General features: G+C 52.8%; 3 protein-coding genes across 3 annotated transcripts; 1 reads left to right on the top strand and 2 right to left on the bottom strand.

Annotated features, from left to right (window-relative positions):
* Positions 1-6457: 6457 nt before the first annotated feature.
* Positions 6458-8683, bottom strand: LOC115913004 (NAD(P)(+)--arginine ADP-ribosyltransferase 2-like). The gene is made up of 2 exons (XM_030964847.1): positions 7927-8683; positions 6458-6543 (listed from the first exon to the last, which is right to left on the bottom strand). The coding sequence occupies exons 1-2, from the start codon at positions 8681-8683 to the stop codon at positions 6458-6460; spliced, it is 843 nt and encodes a 280-aa protein (XP_030820707.1).
* Positions 8684-12478: 3795 nt separating this feature from the next.
* LOC115912999 (erythroblast NAD(P)(+)--arginine ADP-ribosyltransferase-like) lies at positions 12479-13228 on the bottom strand. The gene has a single exon (XM_030964833.1). The coding sequence runs from the start codon at positions 13226-13228 to the stop codon at positions 12479-12481; it is 750 nt and encodes a 249-aa protein (XP_030820693.1).
* A 5442-nt stretch (positions 13229-18670) lies between these two features.
* Positions 18671-19420, top strand: LOC115917113 (NAD(P)(+)--arginine ADP-ribosyltransferase 2-like). Its single transcript, XM_030970847.1, has one exon. The coding sequence runs from the start codon at positions 18671-18673 to the stop codon at positions 19418-19420; it is 750 nt and encodes a 249-aa protein (XP_030826707.1).
* The last annotated feature ends 3794 nt before the right edge of the window (positions 19421-23214 follow it).

The following is a 23214-nucleotide window of genomic DNA, read 5'->3' as shown; positions in this document are numbered from 1 at the left end:
GACCCCCACATCCGGGAGTGGACAGGGATGCCCCTGCAAGGCAAGGACAGGCACAGGGACCTCTCCATTCTGACCCTGTTCTAATCCACCAGAGGCAGTGCTGTGGGAACAGTCCATATGTGATGGATGCAGGTGGGCTGGGACTCCCCCCAAGAGCCCTCCTACAACAGTCCCTGAACCACTGCCAGCCCCGCTCACCCCTGTGGCACCCCCTGAGTCCCCCTGACTCCTATCACCCCTAAGCCCACCCTGACAGCCCTGAACTCCCTGGCCCCCCTTACCCACCCTTGCCCTCTCCTCACACCCTGGCCATCCCGAGCCCCGCACTTCCCCCAGGACCCCCCGACATCCCTCTTTGTCCCCCAGGGGGAAGCGTCCCCAGGGCCACCTTCCACCTCGGAGGACTCCTCCTGGCCACCGCAGCCGTGGTAGTGCCCAATGGGATCGTCTGATCCAGGAGGCCACCAAGGTCACCAAGGTGGCTGTAGTCACTGTGGCAACCATGGCTGCCATGATCACCAAAACCTCCTGGACTCCCAGAGAAATGAGTCCGTCAAGGCTGCCAAGGCCACCACTGCCACAATGAACATCTTGGCAAATATTGCCACCATGAGGACACCGGGACAACCACTGTCGCTGTGGTTATGGTGGCCACCACAGCCACTCTGGCCACCATGATCACAATGACCCCCACAGTCACTCTGGCCACCATGGTCACTATAACCACCAAGGTCACTATGACCACCTTGATCACCCAGACTCCCAGAGCCACAAGGCTATCACAACCACATTGACCACTGTCCACACCAAGGCCATTGTGCAAAGCAATTCTATTAAATAATTCTACCAAAAATTCCATTAAATAGTTCTGACAAAGCCAGCAAAAAGTGATCATTCTTAAGTGGGGCTCCATGTAACTTCCCACACCAACACTCATGGGAACGTCCTTTTCTCTCAGTCTCAAGGAGGAACCCTGGGGAGCATCCCCTTCCCAAAAGAGGAACCTCACGCACATTTCGTTCCAAGCAGGAATAGGGGAGAGGGATCTCTGTCTGAGTGGGGACTCGTCATTCCCAGGGTCAGGCGATGGACGGCCAGGCCCATCACTGGTGATCCACCCTCACTTGTCAATTTGGGGCTGATGATTCGGGCTGGTTTTGGCTCAATTCAGCAGCAAAATCAGCAGCAAACCCCTCTCAATGCAGTCCCAATAGCCAGAAATGGGGCATTGTCCCTTGAGCACATTCCAGGCAGAGCATCCTGACGCATCCAGCATTTTGGGGGGACATTAAAGGCTGGAAATAGGGAGGTTCAAGAGGGAAAGGATAGGTCCTGTCCCTGGGGAGGGACAGTCCCCAGTGCCAGACCAGGCTGGAGGGGACATGCATAAGCAGCTCTAGAGAAGGACATGGGAGTGCTGGTGGGTGACCAGTGGAGCTGGCTGTGTGGCCCTTGGGCCAGGAGGGATCCAGAGGGCATCAGCAGGAGCAGAACCAGGAGGTCAGGGAGTGATCGTGCCCTTCTGCACTGCCCAGGGAGGCACATCAGGAGTGCCACTTCCAGCTCTGTCCTGTGCTGTGTCCAGCTCTGCCCAGTGCCTTGTCTAGTTCTGGGCTGCTCTGGACCCAATCCTGTGCTCAGGGATGACGCTGCCTGAGCTGGGAGGTTGGGCCAGGTGCCCACTCTGGGTCCTTCCAACCTGACCCATTCTGGGATTTGGGGATTCTGGTGGTTGTGGTTCAGGAATTGTCCACAGGAGGGCAGCAGCGAGCATGGGAATTCAGCGGCACTGCACATGCGCTGCCCCCAGCTGCAGTTCCAGGTGCTAACAGCAGGCGGCAGCACGAGCTGCAGGCGCTGCCGAGCACCCGCCCCGCCCCATCCTGGCCCCGGGGGCTCTGCAATGGTTTGGGATGGAGCCACCTTAAAGCCCGTCTGGTGCCAGCCCTGCCATCGGCAGGGACACTTTCCCCTGGGCTGGGCTGCTCCACACCCTGCCCAACCTGGCCTTGAACCCTTTCAGGTGTGTGGCAGCCTCAGCTTTGTTATCAATTGGTAATGTGATGACTGGCTCTCACAATTAAGGGAATGAATAGTGTGTGTATGTTAAGAGAAGTTTTGTTAATGTATGGTTATGGTATTGTAGGGTTTTTTTTGGGTACCCTCTGTTCTCCCCAAAGTTGCCTTTTCCCCCCTCTGAATTGTTGTCACCAGATAGCCCTGGTTGTCAGGGTTGTCAGGGTCATGTGGAGGGCGTGTGTGTACCTGTATCCCTTGCTTGGGGCAGCTGGGAATGGGGAAAGCCTGTTGTTGGGGAGGCGTGGCATGAAAAGACCTCACCTCCAGTCAGACTGCAGGAAGGTCTTCACCAATGGACAGCAAGGAAGAGTCAACTGGTAGACTTTGGGAGGGGGCAGGTATTTATATAGAAAGTTTTTGAGTATTTATGACTGCTTACAAATTTGTATTTGCCTGATGCAAGACCAGAGGTATAAAAGGCAGAGCCACCATTTTGTTAGATGAGCCTCTGGCAGTTAGCCATGCTACCAGTGTTGTCTTTTTTTCCTTATTCAGTCTCTTTGTTGTGTTGCTTTGGTTTAATAGACATTTAACATTTTAAAATGAGCCCTCATTTCTCACTGGTTTCTTTTTTTTGTTCCTTTTTACTTACAGAATTTTTTCCCAGAAGTTGCTAGGAAACACTAATGACTGGGTACTTAAGAAAAGCAAAAGAAGTGGCCAAGCTCAGGGAAGGAGGGCATCTGGTTGCATTTCTCTTACCTGGGAGTCTCTCTCTGAGGGGCAGAGATACTGTGAGAATTGGCCAGGTGAATGATGCAGCTGGGGCAGCTGCTGTCTCTCTCTCTCTCGGGCTCCCTCTCTCTGTCTCTCTGTCTCTCTGAGCTTTGGAGAGGGATGGTCAGAGCTGCTGCTTGGGGAAGGGAACTCACTACTGCCACCACAGCCCAGCCCAGAGCTGCTTCTTCTGCTGTGGGGTGAGCCTCTGCTTGTGAGATGTGAAAAACATGAAATAAACAGGGCAGGAGACTTTTTCTCCTTTAATGCCTTTATTAAAAGTGATCAGCTCAAGACTGGGAAGCCTGACGGGTCTGCAGTCTCTGTCGTCTCTCCCAGGGTGACTCGGAAGAGCAGGATATGTGCAGCTTTGTCCACTAGGGGCAGAGTTGGGGGTCCAGTCCTGTGGGAGCCTTGGGTGTAACCTCAATCTCGACTTTCCTCTGCCTTCTAGCTCCAGGTCTTGGTTTAAGATGATTTCTTTGCTCAGGGTGAGGGGCAACAAAGGTTTTCAGCATCTCTGCAGGCTCAGCATTCTGTTCCTCACGTCCAGGCATCACTCTAATTTCTTAATTCTGCATTGGCTCGTTGTTTCGGGGTTTTTTTTCGGTAAATTTGACACTTCCCATGGCATGCTGGTCTCAAAGTTATTTTGCATCTTCTGATGCCCCGCCCCTCCCACATCTGGTCCCCTCCCCTCACTGTCTGGGGAGAAGAGCCATTAACTTAGCCCTAGCCAGGGCCTTTACTGATACAAAAAGAACCATTAACTTTTAGAACTTGTGATTATCATAACAAACAGGTAAGCACTGTAGCAGCAACACTGGTCTGACTGATTTTGTAACTTTTTTCCCACAAAAAAAATTGGCAGATTTTTTTGTTTATAACAAAACACGTTCACTCTCCTGTGAAAATTTAGAAAGTTTAATAAAGGAGAATAGGAGACTAAGACAGTAAAAGACAGATTACAGCTGGGCGCGTCTCAGCACTCAGCCAAGAGCACACCATCACCTTCAGGGAAACCCCTTAAATACCTTTTCCATTACATCAGCCCATTGCATACTCATAGACCACTGTGCACATCCAGAGTTTTCCCTACATTAGTTAACATATTCCAGAACTATTTTACATGCCTTGTCCTCGGATCTGCCTTTTTAGAGCATGCCTGTTTCTTGGCTGTGGTTTTGGCTCCTTCCCTTTATCACTTCCAGTCTGGCCCTTGGTCCATACTTTCTTCAGATGGCAGATGCTGATAGCTGGCAACAGCGGGGTCCTCATGACATGTCCACTGGATGTTATCCTGACCAAACAGACAGTTCACTCGTATCTATATCAGCTACCACTACTACATCTAAGTTTTTGTTAATAGCAGAAATAAAAGCAAAGTGATTTTAACATATACATATAGCATTCATCTTAATATTTGCAAAAAGACAAGAGATTTGATTTGATTTGTCTCCCATTCTCTTTTCCTCTTTTTCTCATTTCCTCCAGGGAAAATGGCAGGAGTGGCTTTGGCATTTGATGACCTCATTTTTCTGGGGACCATGGTTGCCTTGGTAGCGCCTGTGAGAAACGATAGCTCACTTTAAATTTTTAAAGGTTTATTAAACCTCAACAACACAATAAAGGAACTGAATAAGGAAAAAGGGACAAAACTGAGACTGTGACTAACTGCCACAAAATGGCAGCTCTGCCTTTTATATTCCTTGTCTTGCATCAGGTAAATACAAATTCATAAGGAGACATATATATTCAAATATTTTCCTTATAAATGCCTGGCCCCTCCCAAAGTCTGCCAGTTGACTGTTCCTTGCTGTCCATTGGTGGAGACCTTCCTGCTGTCTGATTGGAGGTGAGGTGTTGTGATGCCACGCCTCCCCAGCAACAGCTTCTCCCATTCCCAGCAGTCCCACACAAGGGGCACAGGTACAAGCCCTCCCTCCACGTGTTCCTGACACCCTGACAACCAGGGCCATCTAGTGACAACAATATGGGAGGTGGGAAGGGGACTGTGAGGGGAACAGAGCGTCCAAAAAACAAACTACAGTAACATAACCATACATCAACAAAACTTCTCTTAACACACACTATTCATTCCCTTAATTGTGAGAGCCGGTCACCACATTACCAATCGATAACAAAGCTGAGGCTGCCACACACCTGAAAGGGTTCAAGGCCAGGTTGGGCAGGGTGTGGAGCAGCCCAGCCCAGGGGAAAATGTCCCTGCCCATGGCAGGGCTGGCACCAGACGGGCTTTAAGGTCGCTCCATCCCAAACCATTGCAGAGCCCCCGGGGCCGGGATGAGGCGGGGCGGGTGCTCGGCAGCGCCTGCAGCTCGTGCTGCCGCCTGCTGTTGGCACCTGGAACTGCAGCTGGGGGCAGCGCATGTGCAGTGCCGCTGAATTCCCATGCTCGCTGCTGCCCTCCTGTGGACAATTCCTGAACCACAACCACCAGAATCCCCAAATCCCAGAATGGGTCAGGTTGGAAGGACCCAGAGTGGGCACCTGGCCCAACCTCCCAGCTCAGGCAGCGTCATCCCTGAGCACAGGATTGGGTCCAGAGCAGCCCAGAACTAGACAAGGCACTGGGCAGAGCTGGACACAGCACAGGACAGAGCTGGAAGTGGCACTCCTGATGTGCCTCCCTGGGCAGTGCAGAAGGGCACGATCACTCCCTGACCTCCTGGTTCTGCTCCTGCTGATGCCCTCTGGATCCCTCCTGGCCCAAGGGCCACACAGCCAGCTCCACTGGTCACCCACCAGCACTCCCATGTCCTTCTCTAGAGCTGCTTATGCATGTCCCCTCCAGCCTGGTCTGGCACTGGGGACTGTCCCTCCCCAGGGACAGGACCTATCCTTTCCCTCTTGAACCTCCCTATTTCCAGCCTTTAATGTCCCCCCAAAATGCTGGATGCGTCAGGATGCTCTGCCTGGAATGTGCTCAAGGGACAATGCCCCATTTCTGGCTATTGGGACTGCATTGAGAGGGGTTTGCTGCTGATTTTGCTGCTGAATTGAGCCAAAACCAGCCCGAATCATCAGACCCAAATTGACAAGTGAGGGTGGATCACCAGTGATGGGCCTGGCCGTCCATCGCCTGACCCTGGGAATGACGAGTCCCCACTCAGACAGAGATCCCTCTCCCCTATTCCTGCTTGGAACGAAATGTGCGTGAGGTTCCTCTTTTGGGAAGGGGATGCTCCCCAGGGTTCCTCCTTGAGACTGAGAGAAAGGGATGTTCCCATGAGTGTTGGTGTGGGAAGTTATATGGAGTCCCGCTTAAGAATGATCACTTTTTGCTGGCTTTGTCAGAACTATTTAATGGAATTTTTTGGTAGAATTTTTTAATAGAATTGCTTTGCACAATGGCCTTCGTGTGCACAGTGGTCACAATAGCTGTGGTATCCTTGTGGTCGAAGGAGTCTTGGTGATCTAGGTGTTCATAGAGGCCTTGGTGATCATAGTGACCATGGTGGCCAGAGTGCCAGTGGTGGCTACAGTGACCATAGTGACAGCGGTGGCAACAGTGGCCTCATGGTGGCCATAGTGGACATAATGGCACTGGTGGCCTTGGTAGTCTTGGTGACCTCATTTCTCTGGGGATCATAGTCCTTGGTAATTGCAGAGTCCATTGTGACTTCAGTGCCCCTGTAGCTCAGATGATCCTGGTGGCCACTGCCAGGGCTGCAGTGCCCAGGAGGAGCCCTCTGAGGTGGGAGGGGGCCCTGGGGATGATCCCACCTGTGGAAAAAAGAGGGAGGTGAGGGATCCATGGGGGTGAGGTAGTTAAAGGCAGTCAGAGACAGATCAGGGGTTACAGGAGGGGCATACAAGGGTTTCAGGTGGAATGGAGGATGATGGGGGTGGGGATCAGGGGTCAGGAGGGTCATGGGGAATGTGAGGGGTCTGGAGGGGGCCACAACACAGGATGAGGAGTGATAGGAGATATGGGGGCAATTGTCAGAACTCAGCACATCCCTCCGGGTGCCCAGAGTTGCCGAGGACCCCACCGGGGGGCTCGGAGACCCTGGCACACAGTCCAGAGCACCTGTGGGTTTGATTTTGACCCCTGGATCAAGTTACCAGCTTTGTATGAGTACCTTAAAGTCACAGAAGTTTTAATAGTATGATAATAACAAAATGATCACAGGGTGAAAATGTAGATTTTAGGATTTTTGGTATGGGGGTTATGGGGACAAGATGGAGGAACATGGGTGTGTCCAGCCTTTCTTCTTCTTCTTCTTCTTCTTCTTCTTCTTCTTCTTCTTCTTCTTCTTCTTCTTCTTCTTCTTCTCCATTTTCTGCTGTGATGCTGGCACTTTGGGATTGGTTTAGAGTAGAAGTGCACTGTTTAACATAGGTGATAGGTATTGGGAATTAAGAGTAAATATGTTATATGTAGTTTGTAGTATAAAAAGATAACACCACCTCGGGAGCAGTCAGAGTGCCTGTGGCTGCCCTGCTGAGCAGACCTCGGCTAGGCAGAAAGAAAATTTTATAGATAAGAATTAATAAACAACTTCAAGACCAAAAACTGAAGAGCTCTGACTCTTTCTTCAGATGCACGGGCTGAAACAGAGACATCCTGCACATCTCGGGGCAGCAATTAACGACCGTCTACCCGAGAGGCAATGGGCAGGGTTGGGGGTGATCGGTGGCAGGGGTGCAGGAGGTAGATTGATGGTCAGGGGCCACGGGGGCTTTAGGGATGATGGGGTGTCAGGGGCACAGTGGGGTTTCAGGGGATCATGGTGGGCTTTAGGGCTGACAGTGGTCAGGGGTATATAGCGGGTGCACTCCCGTGCCGTGAGGGGTGTCAGGGGGTGCAAGAGGTTCAGGGGGGGATCAGGCTGGTCCTGATCCAGGCCCACCCACATCCAGCACACACAGCCTGTCCCTACAGAGCTGCTCTGCAGAGGGGAGGGACAGAGTCAGCACACAGTGGTCCCTGTCTCTGTCCCTTTCCTCGTCCCTGTCCCTGACCTCCCCTGGAAGGGGTGTCCCTGTCCCCTCCCAGATGTGGGGGTCCCCATCCCTGCACCCTGTCATGGGTGTCCCTGTCCCTGTCCCCCATCACCTGTGGGTGTCATTGTCCCCTGTGCCTTATCATGGGTGTCCCCATACCCACAGTGGCTGTCCCTGTCCTCCGGGTTTTCCCCATGATGTCACATCGCAGCCACTCGCAGCTGTATCTGCTGAAGGTCCCACTGGATCGGAGCTGGATCAATGCCCTGTCCCCTTCCTGGGTGACACTGGTGACCTCAAAGGTCTCGAAGGGTGGGATCAGCACCTCCTCCTCACTAGGATTGGAGGAGAATTCTCGGATGTCCACGCCGTAACACGTCTGCACCTGGAACATCGTGTCTGTCCCAAATTGCTGAGCAATCTGTTGATGCAGCGATGTTGACGTGAATCGACCAAACCGGACATTGTCACCACACCGTGCCTCGAACCGCACCCCACGCACACCCCGGAACACATGGTGACACCGTGGTCCCCGAGTGTCCTTCAGTGTTGCCAGAGCATCGGTCAGCAGGAAATGCAGGGTTTTGAAGTGGAAATTGTCCCGGTATTCCTGCTGGGAGCGTCCGGCCACATGCACGGCGGTGTTGAACTCCTTGTACACGTCCTTCATTGTGTAGGTCATGAGGGCGATGGCCTGGGCTGGGGACAGAGGGGTCACAGGGGGCCCCCGCCTCCACCACTCGGCCGCAGCCTTCACCCAGGTCTGGGCAAACACAGGGTTCTGCTGGAACTCAAAGTGGTTGAGGGCTGGCAACAACTCAGTCATGGCGTGTCGGCAGCCGGGGTACTGGTCATCAAAGGAGTTCCAAGCCATGTCCAGGGGGACAACTGTGAAGCCTGTGTTGGCCACGGTCATTGCCTGCAGTGCCAGGGTCCAAACCAGGGGGTCCAGAGAGAGGAGAGTCCACTGGGACCAGTGTGGGACACTGGGGCCCACTGGGAAACTGAGGGGACACTGTGGAACATGGGAAACACTGAGGAACATGGCAGAACACTGATGGGACACTGAGAGGATGCTGAGGGGACATGGGGGAACACAGAGGGACATGGAGCGACACCAGGGGACATTGGGAAGGTCCCTCAGTCAGGGGCTGGGGAAGGAGGGTGGCGTCAGCCTGGGGAGGGGGGCAACCTCGGCCAGGAGACCCCTGCACACATCCTGAGGCCCTGATCCTAAATCCTGGGGTGATTCCTGGATGTCCCAGTGTCCTCCAGCCCCCCCAGGGACCCCGATCCCACTCCCACAATCCTGTGTTATTCCCCTGGGGCTCCCTCAGCCTCCCCCAGGATGCCAACCCAAAGATGGGGATCACCCCCTGCCCCCTACATGGCCCCAGTCACATTCCCAGTCTTTCCCTGCTGCCCCCCAGAGCCCTGTGAACCCCAGTCCCATGTCCCCCAGTGTCCCCCAGCTTCCCTCTGGACTCCAATCCCACATCACATTCACCCCCGGGTCCCACCAGTGTCCCCCAGGGCCCCAATCCTGATGCCATGATCCCCTTCCCCTGTCCCCCCCACCCCCAATGTGTCCCCTGGAGTCCCCCAAGCCCCTGATACCAAAATTGGCTGGTGTGAACTCCCTGACGGAACTGGAGGTATCAGAAAGCCGGAATTCTTTTTAAGCTCAGACTCACAGCAGATCTCTTCTGGTCCTGCAAGCTGGGGGAACTTTGCCTCAGGGAATTTATCCACCGTAATTATAAATATTCATTAAAATCGGCCTCCTAGCCAATATAGAAATAGCACTTTTCCTGTAATCAATTTTCAGAGCTCCGTCTCTCTCTGGAAATTCTCTTATTGTCCTGGAGAGTTCCTACAAAGTGATCAGGAAGTCGTTTTCATTGACTCCCCCAATATCTCAGATGACCTCGCCTCAAACTTCTGCTTTTGGCAGGCACTGCTCCTTCTGTGTTGCAGAATTTGTCCGAAAGCCCACTGGAGTTCCTGTTATCTCTTTCTCCACTGTATCGAGACACTTTTATTGTCCTCTGAAAATTCTTTTCAATTGTTTTATCATTTTTGCCAGTCACACTTTAAGCTCTACCCAGCACCTTTAGCATGTGAGGAAAAGCCACACCATGAAAAGCCAAGTGTTCACAAAGTAGTCTTGAAACTTGGTTGCAATAAAGGGACAGAGTTTCCACAGCCATATCCCTGTGGGGTTTTTCTCTCGAGGTTTTGGAGAGCACAGCCTCCTTTTATCCCAAACTCCTAGCCACACATTTCCCTCTCCTTTTCCCCACTGGCTGAGGTATCAGGAAGGTGCAGCTGTCCCAAACCCCCTACCCCACATCCCCCTTGAAGCTGTCATTTTTTCCCAAAGTTCAGAAGTTCAGGGTGTCTGGGTTATGGAATTGACTTTGTGGAGACCCATTTCTCTTATTACTCGAATGGTCAGGACTTCAAACTTTCTGGTCAAACCACCAGGGTTCTATGACAAACTTCATGTCATCTCATGCACAGATGTCAAGAACCATTTTGAAGACACTGACAACAAATTCTCCTAAAGACCCCCAAACCTCTGAGTCCTTTTTCAAAGACATCACCACCCATCTTTCCTATAAAATCCTTCCCTGTGACGGTGGTGATGCCCTGGCACAGGCTGCCCAGAGAAGCTGTGGCTGCTCCATCCCTGGCTTTGTCCAAGGCCAGAATGGGCAGAGCCTGGAGCAGCCCAGCCCAGGGGAAGATGTCCCTGCCCACGACAGGGCTGGCACCGGACGGGCTTTAAGGTCGCTCCATCCCAAACCATTGCAGAGCCCCTGGGGCCGGGATGGGGCGGGGCGGGTGCTCGGCAGCGCCAGCAGCTCGTGCTGCCGCCTGCTGTTGGCACCCAGAACTGCACAGTGCCACTGAATTCCCATGCTCACTGCTGCCCTCCGGTGGACAATTCCTGAACCACAACCACCAGAATCCCCAAATCCCAGAATGGGTCAGGTTGGAAGGACCCAGAGTGGGCACCTGGCCCAACCTCCCAGCTCAGGCAATGTCATCCCTGAGCACAGGATTGGGTCCAGAGCAGCCCAGAACAGGACATGGCACTGGGCAGAATTGGACACAGCACTCCTGATATGCCTCCCTAGGAAGGGCAGAGGGGCACAATCACTCCCTGACCTCCTCACCCGATTCTTCCTGATGCCCCCTGGATCCCTCCTGGCCCCAGGCCACACAGTCAGCTCCACAGTCACCCACCAGCACTCCCAGGTCCTTCTCCAGAGCTGCCCCAGCAGATTCCCACCCTGCTGGGACTGGCACTGGGGACTGTCCCTCCCCAGGGACACGACCTGCCCTTGCCCTCTTGAATCTCTCAGTTTCCAGCCTTTAAGGTCACCCTGATTTGCAGGTTGGGCAGGATGCTCTGCCTGGAATGTGGCCAAGGGACAATGCCCCATTTGTGGCCATGGGGGCTGCACTGAGAGGGGTCTGCTACTGATTTTGCTGCTGAATTAGGCCAAAACCAACGCAAATCCCCGATCCTGAATTGACAACTGAGGGTGAAGCACCAGAGCCTGGCCTGGCCATTCATCAGTTGATCCTGGGAATGTCCAGTCCCCACTCAGACAGGGATTCCCCTCCCCTATTCCTGCTTGGAATGAAATGTGTATGAGGTTCCTCTTTCAGGAAGGGGATGCTCCCAGAGGATCCTCCTCGCGGTTGAGAGAAAGAGACGTTCCCACGAATGTTGGTGTGTGGAGTGACATAGACCCCTGCTTAAGAATTGTCACTTTTTGCTGGCTTTTTCAGAATTCTTTAATGGAATGGTTATGATAGAATAGTTTAATAGAATTGTTTGCACAATGACTTTGGCGGCCACACTGGTCACAGTGGCTGTGGCAGCCTTGTGGCTGAGGGAGTTTTGGTGATCATGGTGGCCACGAATGCAACAGTGACCACAGTGACCTTGGTGACCTTGGTGGCCTAGAGCTCAGAGGATCCTGATGGCTCCAGCCAGGGCTGTGATGGCCACAAGAAATCCCTGGAGGTGACAAGGATGCCTGGGGATGCTCCCACCTAGAGGACAAAGAGGGGTGTAATGGGAGATCATATGGGGAGTGAGGGTGTCAGGAAAGGCCAAAAGGGGGGATTAGGGGTGGCAGGAGAGATGGGGGCCATGAGGTGACAGGAGACAGGATGTTGTGGGTGTGGGGGCCTGAGGGGTATAGGGGCTAGGTAGGTCAGTGGGGTCATTGTGGGCTTAGAGATGACAGGGGTCAGGGGGAGTCAGGGGGTGCCATGGGGGTTGACAGGGGGTGACAGGGGTTCAGGGTGTGCCATGGTGGGTCATGGCCCACCTACATCCAGCACACAGGGCCCATCCAAACAGCACTGTTTTGGCGGGGAGGGACAGGTTCGGTACAGGCAAGGCCCAGTCTCTGTCCTCCCCTGGCAGGGGTGTTCCTGTCCCTGTCCCCTCCTAGAAGTGGGAATCCCCATCCCTGTGCACTGTCATGGATGTTGTTGCCCTTGTGCCCACAATGGCTGCCCCCAAATTTGATGTCACCAGCACTGGGTGTCCTCCCCACACACACACACTGGGTGTCCCTGTCCCCCATGCCCAGTGAGTATCATTGTTCCCTGTGCCTCTTCATGAGTGTCCCCATGCCCACAGTAGGTATCCCCATTGCCCCAGGCTGTCCCCTGAGCTGTCAACTCAGTGCCATGCACAGTTGTATTTGCTGAAGGTCCCAGCAGATCGGAGACTGATCCATGTCCTCTTCCCATCCCGGGTGACTTTGCTGACCTTGAAGGTCTCGAAGGGTGGGATCAACACTTCTTCTTCCGTTGGATACATAGAAAACTGCCGGATGTCCACACCATGGCACGTGTGCACCTCGAAAATTGTGTCTGCCCCAAATCGCAGAGCAATCTCTTTACGCGGCGACGTCGATGTGAATTGACCAAACCGGACCCTCTGGCCACGCCGTGCCTGAAAATGAACGCCACGCACGCCCCGGAACACACGGTGACACTTTGCGTTCTGAGCGTGCCTCAGTGTCACCAGGGCCTGGGTCAGAAGGAAATGCAGTGTTTTGAAGTGGAAGTTGTTCCGGTATTCCTGGCGGGAGCGCCCAGCCGTGCGCACGGCCACGTTGAAGTCCCTGTACACGTGCTGCGAGGTGTAGGTCATGAGAGCAATGACCTGCCAATGGGACGCCAGAGGGGACACAGGAGAGCCCCGCTTGCGCCACTCAGCATCAGCATGATACCAGCCCCTGGCAAAATGAGGATTTTTCTGGTACTCAGAGTTGTAGAGGGATGGCAACTTTGCATTCATGGCAGGGCCACAGCCCTGGTACTGGTCATCGAAGGAATCCCATGCCATGTCCAGGGGCACCACCTTGATGGCCACAGTGGACACGGTCATTGCCAGCAGTGCCAGGGTGCGAGCCAGGAGGGCCATGATGGAGAGAGACCACCACAAGCAGTGTGGGAGACTGGGGGACAAAGAGGGACACAGTGATGGGACAATTAGGGCACATGGGGTTACATGGGAAGGATTCCTCTGTGAGGGGCTGAGGAGGGGAACTGAGGGCAGCCATGGGGTGGGGGGGCACTTTTTGCTTGAAGCCCCCTGGACACATGCTGATTCCAAACCCTGGGGTCAGTCCTGGACTACTCTCAGACCCCCAGGACAACAATCCCACTCCCCTGGTCCCATGTCCTCAACCCTTAGTGTCCTCCTGGAGCTGTAGGAAATTATATCAAATTCTGTGGTCACTCTCTGCCCCTGCAGCAGTGCACCCCTGGACCCCACTTCTTTGTGCCCTCCAGTGTTGTTCTGTGCCCACCAGCCCCACAACCCCACTCCCAGTCCTGCCTCAGTTCCCCCAGTAGTGTCACTCCAGCCCAAACCCTGGGAACAATCCCTGACATCCCCAGTGTCCCCTCAGTGCCCCACCAGTCCCTCATCCCAAACCCAGTCTTGTGTTTACCCTTCCATTGTTCCCCCATTGTTCCCCACGGCTCCCCAGGACCTGACTCCTGTTCCCACACCTCTTTAGACCACTTGTGAACCAGGGCCCTTCCGGGACTTCACCCAAATTGCAAAAGCCATGCCCTCACCTCCTCAGCGTACCCCAAATCCCTCTCCCAGATGCAAAACCTGCTCCCAGTCTCGTTACCCATTTCATGTCAATCCAGGACTCCAACACAAATCCAGCATTCATCTCTTGCCCCCCACAACGTCCCCCTGGAGCCCCCCATGGACCTACCCTGCAATCCCAGTCCCATGTCCCTCCCACAAATGTCCCCAGTGTCCCCCAGCCCCTGATACCGAAATTGGCCAGAGTGAACTCCCTGATGGAACTGGAGGTGTCAGAAACCCAGAATTCTTGATCAGCTTGGACTCACAGCAGATCTCTCCTGGTCCTGCAGCTCAGAGGGGATTTTGCCATGGGGTATTTATCCACCACAATCATAAATATTCATTAGAAGGGGCTTCTTAGCTAATGCAGATACATCACTTTCTCTGGAAATAATTTGCATGCTTCTGCCTCTTTCTGGAAGTCTTTTTATGGTACTGGAGGGTCACCCAGAGGGGTTTCTGGGTGTGGTTTTCACTGAGTGTCCCAATATGCCAGATGACCTTTCCTGCAATTTCTGCTTTTTGCAGGCGCTGCTCCTTCTGTGGTCCAGAAATCACAAAAAACCCTGCTGGAGTTCCCTTTATCTGATTCTCCATGTATTTCATCCATGTTCAGCCTGCATATCCACACTTCTACTGCCTTTCCGTGGTTTTGCCCATTCATCTATAAGTTCTATCCAACACTACAGAGGGATCTGAAATTGTCTTACTCTCTCTTATTACTCAAGCCCAGATCCCCAGTCCTTCTCCCACAGTCCCATGCAAACGTAGGAACTCACTTGAAATCTACTTTGAGCATTGTTCATGCCCATGGAGCCATATGGAGAGAAAGAAGTCAATTAACAGCACAGGAAACTCCAATTAAATATAAACAAGAATTATTGTCCGGCCTTGATACCATCCAGCTGTCCATAGAAGTGACCGTACTACAGTCCAGGGCACACCAGCTTGGGATTGACAAATCCCTGTGGGAAATAGACTTGCATTAAATCTGCATGAGAGGTTCCACAACAAAGCATCCTGGTGTTAATTCCTGAGAAATGAATTTCACTGCCAGAGGTGAGGCCTGGATAAAGTTGGGCAGATTGAAAATTGGCTGCTGTGGGAACTCAGCCTTAAGGATCCTGTGAATGAATGGTGTTCTTGGACACATCTTCTTCCTGTGGCTTCTACTGAACCTCAGGAATTGGAAATTTTTGGGTCCATGACAATGGAGCTATGCATGCAGTTTGAGATTTTGGATGTGACAAAAATAAACAGTAAGACCACTGATGTCATGCTGAATCATGCTTTCTACAGAAATGCATCGGCTTGGTGCAAATATACCAAGACGACAACAAAAGGTTCACTCCAAGTTCCAGTCAAATTGCCACGAGGACTTTTCCTAATTTGTGGGGACAGAATTTAGCACGGCATCCCTGCAAACGCAAAAGGCGGTCCATGCAGCATTGGAAAAATGTCAGTGTTGTCACCAGATTCGAGCTCAGTGAAAGAGCAAAAACTTAGAGAGAAAAGAGCATTACAACATTATAGCGCAGATTGCGACGATGAAGTGTACACTTGGGAGAAGGCACGGAGAATTGCTACTGCAATTTTCTCACCTCAGACAGCGTCGGGGGTGGCCTCGACTCAACTGGACCGAATGGGTTGTTGGTTGAGCAAACATTCTCAATCAGTCTCTCTTGCACTGAGTGACTTGATGACACATGTTGGCAGTGTGAGATGAGCGGTCCTTCAAAATCGAGCAGCGGTCAATTATCTGCTGCTGGTACATGGACATGGGTGCGATGAATTCGAGGGGACGTGCTGCATGAATCTGTCAGATCATTCAAGATCGATTCATGAAAATATTCAAAAGATAAAAGATAGTATAAAGAAGCTTGGCAAAATCACTGGGTCTTGGATCGATGATATAGTGGGATTTTTTGACCCTTCTCCTTTATGGAGAGGAATTTTAAAAATGGGATTTTATGTTTTAGTAATACTTCTAGTTCTCATGCTCATTGTGCCGTGCATCTTTTTATGTGTGCGGCGGGTCATGGGCCGAGTCGCAAAAGAAGTGTTCTTGGTGCAAACAGAAGGGGGAGATGTGGGAACTCAGCACATCACCTTGGATGTGCGGAGTCTCCCGAGACCACGTCGAGAGCTGAGACCCCATCGGGGGGCTCGGAGATCTTGGCAAGATGCCTGGAACACTTGGTGGCTTGACTTTGATCCTGCAAATGAATTGCCAGCTTTGTATGAGAGTTGGAAGGTCACACGAGTTTAATGGGTGTATTTACAGGGTGAACACAGGATGAAAATATAAGTTTTAAGATTTTTGGTATAAGGGTAATGGGGACAAGATGGAGGGAACAGGGCGTGTCTCGTCCTTCTTCTTTCTTCTTCTTGTTCTCCATCTTCTGCTGTGATGTTGGCACTTGGGGATTGGTTTAGAGTAGAAGTGCACTGTCTAACATAGGTGACAGGTATTGGAAAATAAAGGTAAATATGATGTACGTAGTTTGTAGTATAAAAAGACGATGCTGCCTCGGGAGCAGTCGGAGAGTGTTGTGGCTGCCTTGCTGAGCAGACCTCTGCTCGGCAGGGAGAAAATTTTATAGATAAGAAATAATAAACAATCTGAATATCGAACTCCAGGGAGTCCAGTCTCTTTCTTCAGAGCCTGCGTCCATTCCAGGACCACCCAACTCATCTCGGGACAGAGACCAGACAGCCAGACCCAAGAGGCTGCTTATCTAAAAGCCCACAATAAAGAGCGTGGGTGTGGGTGGGTGGGTGAGAGGTAACTCCCAATAACCGGGTCAGGCCCTCCCCAGCTGATGCTGCAATTTGTAAAGGAGAAAAGCACCAGGAAAGCTCTGGGGAATTGATGCGATGGGCACAGGTCTGCGGCCTCTGATCCTCAGTGTCTTTAGGACAAAATTGTCAGGCCTGTTACAGAGCAATGCCCAATATGCTTTCAAAAGAATTCTTTGAATTCAAAACCATCCCCTCCAGGCATCACTGGAAGAGGAAACACTCCTGGGTATTACTGGCAAGTGGATTTTCTGAGCTACCACACCAACATGGGCTCAGGTGTCTCCTGGTGTTGGTGGATCACTTCTTGGGGCTCCAGAACTTCTCCTGCCACACCAACAAGGCCAGGAATGTCACACAGGTACTCCCTCAAGAGATCATCCCCAGGCTCAAGGTGCCTACAGGGATGTCATCTGATAGGGGACCCCAATTGGTATCTGAGGTGTGGCAGCAACTCAGTGAGCAGTGGGGAGTGGGACTGGGAGGAGCTGGGGGGACATGGGACAGTGAGATTGGGGTTGTGGGGGGTGAGCAATAAGAGAGAGAATAGATAGTTTCAGATCCCTTAATGGTGTTGGATAGAGCTTAAAGACTAACGGGCAAAAGAAAGAAAAGGAGGTAGAAGTGTGGCTACCAGGATGAACGTGGATGGAGTCCATGGAGAAACAGATAAAGGGAACTCCAGCGAGGGTCTTTTGAAAGTTCTGGACAGAAGGAACAGCGCCTGCAAAAAGCAGAAGTTGCAGGAAAGGTCATCTGGCATATTGGGACACTCAGTGAAAACCACACCCAGAAACCCCTCTGGGTGACCCTCCAGTACCATAAAAGGACTTCCAGAAAGAGGCAGAAGCATGCAAATTATTTCCAGAGAAAGTGATGTATCTGCATTAGCTAAGAAGCCCCTTCTAATGAATATTTATGATTGTGGTGGATAAATACCCCATGGCAAAATCCCCTCTGAGCTGCAGGACCAGGAGAGATCTGCTGTGAGTCCGAGCTGATCAAGAATTCTGGGTTTCTGACACCTCCAGTTCCATCAGGGAGTTCACTCCAGCCAATTTCGGTATCAGGGTCTGAGGGACAATGGGGTCGTATTGAGGGGGGGACATGGGACTGGGATTGCAGGGTGGGGCCATGGGGGGCTCCAGGGGGATGCTATGGGGGCAGGGGGTGACCTCTGGATTTGGGTTGGAGTCCTGGGGTGGCATGAAATGGGCAGTGGGACTGCAAGTGGAACTGGGGTCTGGGAGAGGGCTGAGGAGGACAGTGGGGGCTGAGGGAGTGGGTTTAGGGATTTAGTTGAGGTTTGTAATCAGCCTGGCTCTACAAGAAGGTTGCAGCAGATTGGGAGCAGGATTGAGGACCAGAGGAGTACTGCGGGGACAATGGAAGGGTAAACACAGGGCTGGGATTGGTAAGAGGGGGTTGGTGGGGCACTGAGGGGACACTGGGGATGTCAGAGATTGTCCCCAGAGTTTGGGCTGGGGAGTTGTAGAAGGGCTGGGGTGGGGTTGTGGGGATTGTGGGCACAGGGACAACACTGGGGGGACACAGCAGTGGGGTCCAGTGGGGGCATTGTCAGAGTGGATTTTGGGTCATGGGGCGCAATGTTGGAGGCTCAGAAAGTTACCCCAGAATTTGAATCTTTGTTCCAGGGGGCTGGGAGGCCACTAAGGGTTGAGGGTATGAGACCATGTGAGTGGGATTGTTGTCCTGGGGGTCTAAGGAACACTGGGGAGTCCTGGAATGACCCCAGGTTTTCCAATCAGCATTCCAGGTCTTCTAATCAGAGCTGCCCCCCATCGCCTGGACTGGCCCCCCCTTTCTGTCCCCAGCCCCTCACAGAGGGAGCTTTCCTATGTACCACTGTGTGTCCTAATTGTCCCCTCAGTGTGTCCGCTTTTGTTCCCCAGTGTCCCACACCAGTCCCTTCGCTTCTCCCAGAGGCTCCTCCCCACCATGGCCCTCCTGGCTCGCACCCTGGCACTGCTGGCAATGACCTTGACCATCACGGCCATCAAGGTGGTTCCCCTGGACATGGCCAGGGACTCCTTTGATGACCAGTACCGGGGCTGCGGCTCTGCCATGATGGCAGTGTTGCCAGCCCTCCACATCTTTGAGCTCCAGGTGAATCCTCTCTTCACCCAGACCTGGGTGAAGGCCAAGGCTGAGTGGCGCAAGCGGGGCTCCCATGTGTTCCCTCTGGCGTCCCCAGACCAGGCCGTGGCTGTCATGGCCTACTCAACGAAGGACATTTACAAGGACTTCAACGCAGCCGTGCGTGTAGCCGGGCGCTCCCGCCAGGAATACCGGAACAAGTTCCACTTCAAAACGCTGCATTTCCTGCTGACCCAGGCCCTGAAGATACTGAGGCACACTCAGAAAGCAAAGTGTCACCACGTGTTCCGGGGTGTGCATGATGTCCGGTTCCAGGCACGGCGTGGCCAGAGGGTCCGGTTTGGTCAATTCACATCGACATCGCTGAGCAAAGAGGTTGCCCAAAAATACGGAACAGACACGATATTCGAGGTTCGCACATGCCATGGTGTGGACATCCAGGCTTTTTCCTTCTATCTGAGCAACCGAGAGGTGCTGATCCCGCCATACGAAACCTTTGAGGTGACCAAAGTCACCCGGAATGGGAAGCGGGCATGGATCAGTCTCCGCTCCACCGGGACCTACAGCAAACACAACTGCGCATGGCTGTGAGGTAACGGCACAGGGGACAGTCTGGGGTGATGGGGACACACACTGTGGCCTTGGGGACAGCCATGATATGGCACAGGGGGGTATGGGGACAGGGACAGGGTCAACCACTGTGTGTGGGCGGGACAAGGACACCCGCAGCGAGGGACCAAGACAGAGACACCCAGTGCTGGGAACACCCAATATGGAGACAGGGGACACACATGATAGGACACAGGGGGTGAGGACACTCCCTGCCACCTGTGGGAACACTCACTGAGAGTTTGGGGTGAGGACCATCCAGTGCTGGGAGACCAGGTCTGGGAACACCCATTGTGGGCACGGGGGCAAGAACGTCCATGACAGGGCACAGGGAGGGGGGACCCCACATCTGGGAGGGGACAAGAACAGGAACACCCCTGCCAGGGGAGGACAGAGATGGTGCCCTGCCTGTACCGACCCTGTCCCTCCCCATCAAATGCAGTGCTGTGGGAATGGGCCCTGTGTGCTGGAGGTGCATGCGCCGGGACCCCCATGGCAATCCCTGAACTCCTGTCACCCTCATGGCACCCCCTGACTACCCCTCACCCCTGTCACCCCTAAGCACACCTTGACCCCCTTGGTCTCCCTGATCCCTCCCATGTAATCGCCTGTGCCCCCACTGAAACCCCGTCACCTCATGGTCCCCATCTCTCCTGTCACCCCAAACCACCCATTATGGCTGTCCAAGACCCCCTCACTTCCCCCATGGTCCCCTGATGCCTCTCTTTGTTCCCCAGGTCCATCACCAGGGACCGTCACCAGGACATCCTTCCAACTTGGAGGACTCCTCCTGGCCACCACAGCCCTGGTAGGGGCCACCAGAATTCTCAGTGCCACCAAGTCACAAAAGTCACTGTGGTCACTGTGGCAGCTGTGGTCACCGTGATCATCAAGACTTCCTGAGCCACAACGCTACCACAGAGACTGTGACCACTGTGCTTACCAAAGCCATTGTGCAAAGAAATCTTATTAAAAAATTCTATTAAAACAATTCCATTAAATAATTTGATCAAAACAATTCCATTAAATAAATCTGTCACAGCCAGTCAAAAGTGACAATTCTAAAGCAAGGCTTGATGACACTCCCCACACCAACACTCATGGGAACATCTCTTTCCCTCTGCCTCAAGGGGTATCCTTGGGGAGCATCCCCTTCCTGAGGGAGGATCCTCACACACATTTCATTGCAAGCAGGAATAGGGGAGAGGAATCTCTGTCTCAGAGGGGACTGGATGTTCCCAGGGTCAGCTGATGGACTGTCAGGTCCAGCTCTGGTGATCGACCCTCAGTTGTCAATTCAGGACTGGGGATTTGGGCTGGTTTTAGCCCAATTCAGAACTCAAATCAGATCAAGACCCCTCTCAGTGCAGCCCCGATGGCCACAAATGGGGCATTGTCCCTTGGCCACATTCCAGGCAGAGCACCCTGCCACATCCTGCAGTTCAGGGGGACCTTAAAGGCTGGAAATTGGGAGGTTCAAGAGGGCAAGGTCAGGTCGTGTCCCTGGAGAGGAACAGTTCCCAGTGTCAGTCTGAGATGGGGGGAACCTGCTGGAGCAGCTGTGGGGAAATACCTGGGGATGCTGGTGGTTTACTAGTGGAACTGGCGAGGTGTGCTGGGACCAGGAGGGATCCAGGGGGCATCAGGAGGTGCAAGGCCAGGAGGTCAGGGAGTGTTTGTGCCCCTCTGCCCTTCCCAGGGAGGCACATCAGGAATGCCGTGTCCAACTCTGTCCAGGGCCGTGTCCAGTTTTGAACTGCTCTGGACTCAATCCTGTGCTCAAGGATGACGCTGCCTGAGCCGGGAGGTTGGGCCAGGTGCCCGCTCTGGGTCCTTCCAGCGTGACCCATTCTGGCATTTGGGGATTCTGGCAGTTGTGGTTCAGGAATTGTCCACCGGAGGGCAGCAGTGAGCACGGGAAATCAGTGGCACTGTGCAGTTCCGGGTGCCAACAGCAGGCGGCAGCACGAGCTGCTGGCGCTGCCGAGCGCCCGCCCTGCCCCATCCCGGCCCCGGGGGCTCCGCAATGGTTTGGGATGGAGCGACCTTAAAGCCCGTCCGGTGCCAGCCCTGCCATGGGCAGGGACCTCTTCCCCTGGGCTGGGCTGCTCCAGGCTCTGCCCATTCTGGCCTTGGACCATTCCAGGAGTGGGGCAGCCGCAGCTTTTTTATAGATGGGTAACATGATGATTAGCTCTCACAATTAAGGGATGAATATTGTGTGTATGTTAAGAGAAGTTCTGTTGATGTTTGGTTATGTTATGGTGCTTTGTTTTTCAGACGCCCTTTTTTCTTCCCACAGTCTCCTTTCCCTCTCTGTATTGTTCCCACCAGAAGGCCCTGGTTATCCGGGTTGTCAGGGACATACGGAGGGAGGGCATGTACCTGTGCCCCTTGCATGGGGCACTTTGGGATAGGGCAAAGCCTGTTGCTGGGGAGGCGTGGCGTGTCAACACCTCCCCTCCAATCAGACTGCAGGAAGGTCTCCACCAATAGACAGCAAGGAAGAGTCAACTGGCAGACTTTGGGAGGGGCCAGGGATATAGAAGGAAAAATTTTGTATATGTATGACTGCTTATGATATGTATTTGGCTGATGCAACTCCAGGGGTATAAAAGGCAGAGCCGCCATTTTGTGGATGAGACTCTGGCTGCAACTAAGCACACCGCTTAGGATTCAAGTGGAACATTTTTGCTATCTACCTTTTGAACAGAAAGATTCACCTTGCCAGAGGTCTACTTGCAGAAAGGAGACAGAAGAGTCCTGTAAATTAATTCATGAAAAAAGGAAGAGGCCATTGGGAATTTCCCCATGGAGTGTCTCAAGTTGCTGGATGATGCAGCCTCCTTTTAGGCCCAATTTCCTGGCCATATCTCCCTCTTCCCTTCCATATTGGCGGAGGTATTCAGAAGGTGCAGACTTCCCTATCAGCCACTGCATGTCCCCCTTGCTACACACCCCTCCTTTATGTAACTCAGACACATGACCATTAAAATGAGCTTTAACTCCACCCTGGGTGGGGAAATTAAAATTCTTAAGCCTGCTAATTCTTTCTTCTTCTGCTTGAAGTTCAGAAATTTCGCAGGAACTTGTCTGAGCAGAAGTCTGTATCAATGATGAACATTTTCTGAAACTGATAGTTTCTCCGGTTACTTCCTTATCTAAAAGTCCCTGGCCCTACCTACCACCAGATCCACACAAACTGTTTGTGAAGAAACATTCCTCTTATTCCTTTCAGGGCTGAATTAATTGTGGTATGGAATTTTGAGTTTGCTTCTGTTTAAATCCTGAATAAGTGGGAAAACAAAGAATTTGGGCAAGAATGCAAATAAATGAATTTCCAAAGAAGTAAAAGGCGGTCAGGGAGATGTTGAGGGGACACAGAATGGGGAGGATTTTCTTTTTCCTCTCATTTTCCTCTCCTCTTTTCCCTTTTTTGCTTTTTCTCTGGGGAAAATGGCAGTGGTGGCCTTGGTCACCACATTTTTCTGGGGGTCATGGTGGTCATGGTGATCATGGAGACCCTGAGAAAAAACTGTTCACTTTAAACTGTTAAAGGTTTATTAAACCCCAACAAACACAATAAAGGGACTGAATAAGGAAAATAGGCAGCACTGGGAGCATGGCCAACTGCCAGAGGTTTGTTCACAAAATGGCAGCTTCGCCTTTTAAGCCCCCAGTGTTGCATCAGCCAAACCTGGCTCTCCCAAAGTCTGTCATTCAACAATTCTTCGCCATCCATTGTGACTCGACTGGAGGTGAGGTGAGGCATGCCA

Source organism: Camarhynchus parvulus, chromosome 2, assembly GCF_901933205.1.
Source record: "Camarhynchus parvulus chromosome 2, STF_HiC, whole genome shotgun sequence".
Lineage (NCBI taxonomy): Eukaryota > Metazoa > Chordata > Aves > Passeriformes > Thraupidae > Camarhynchus > Camarhynchus parvulus.
Note: the sequence above shows the minus strand (reverse complement) of the source record. Positions and strands in the feature narration are given on the sequence as shown.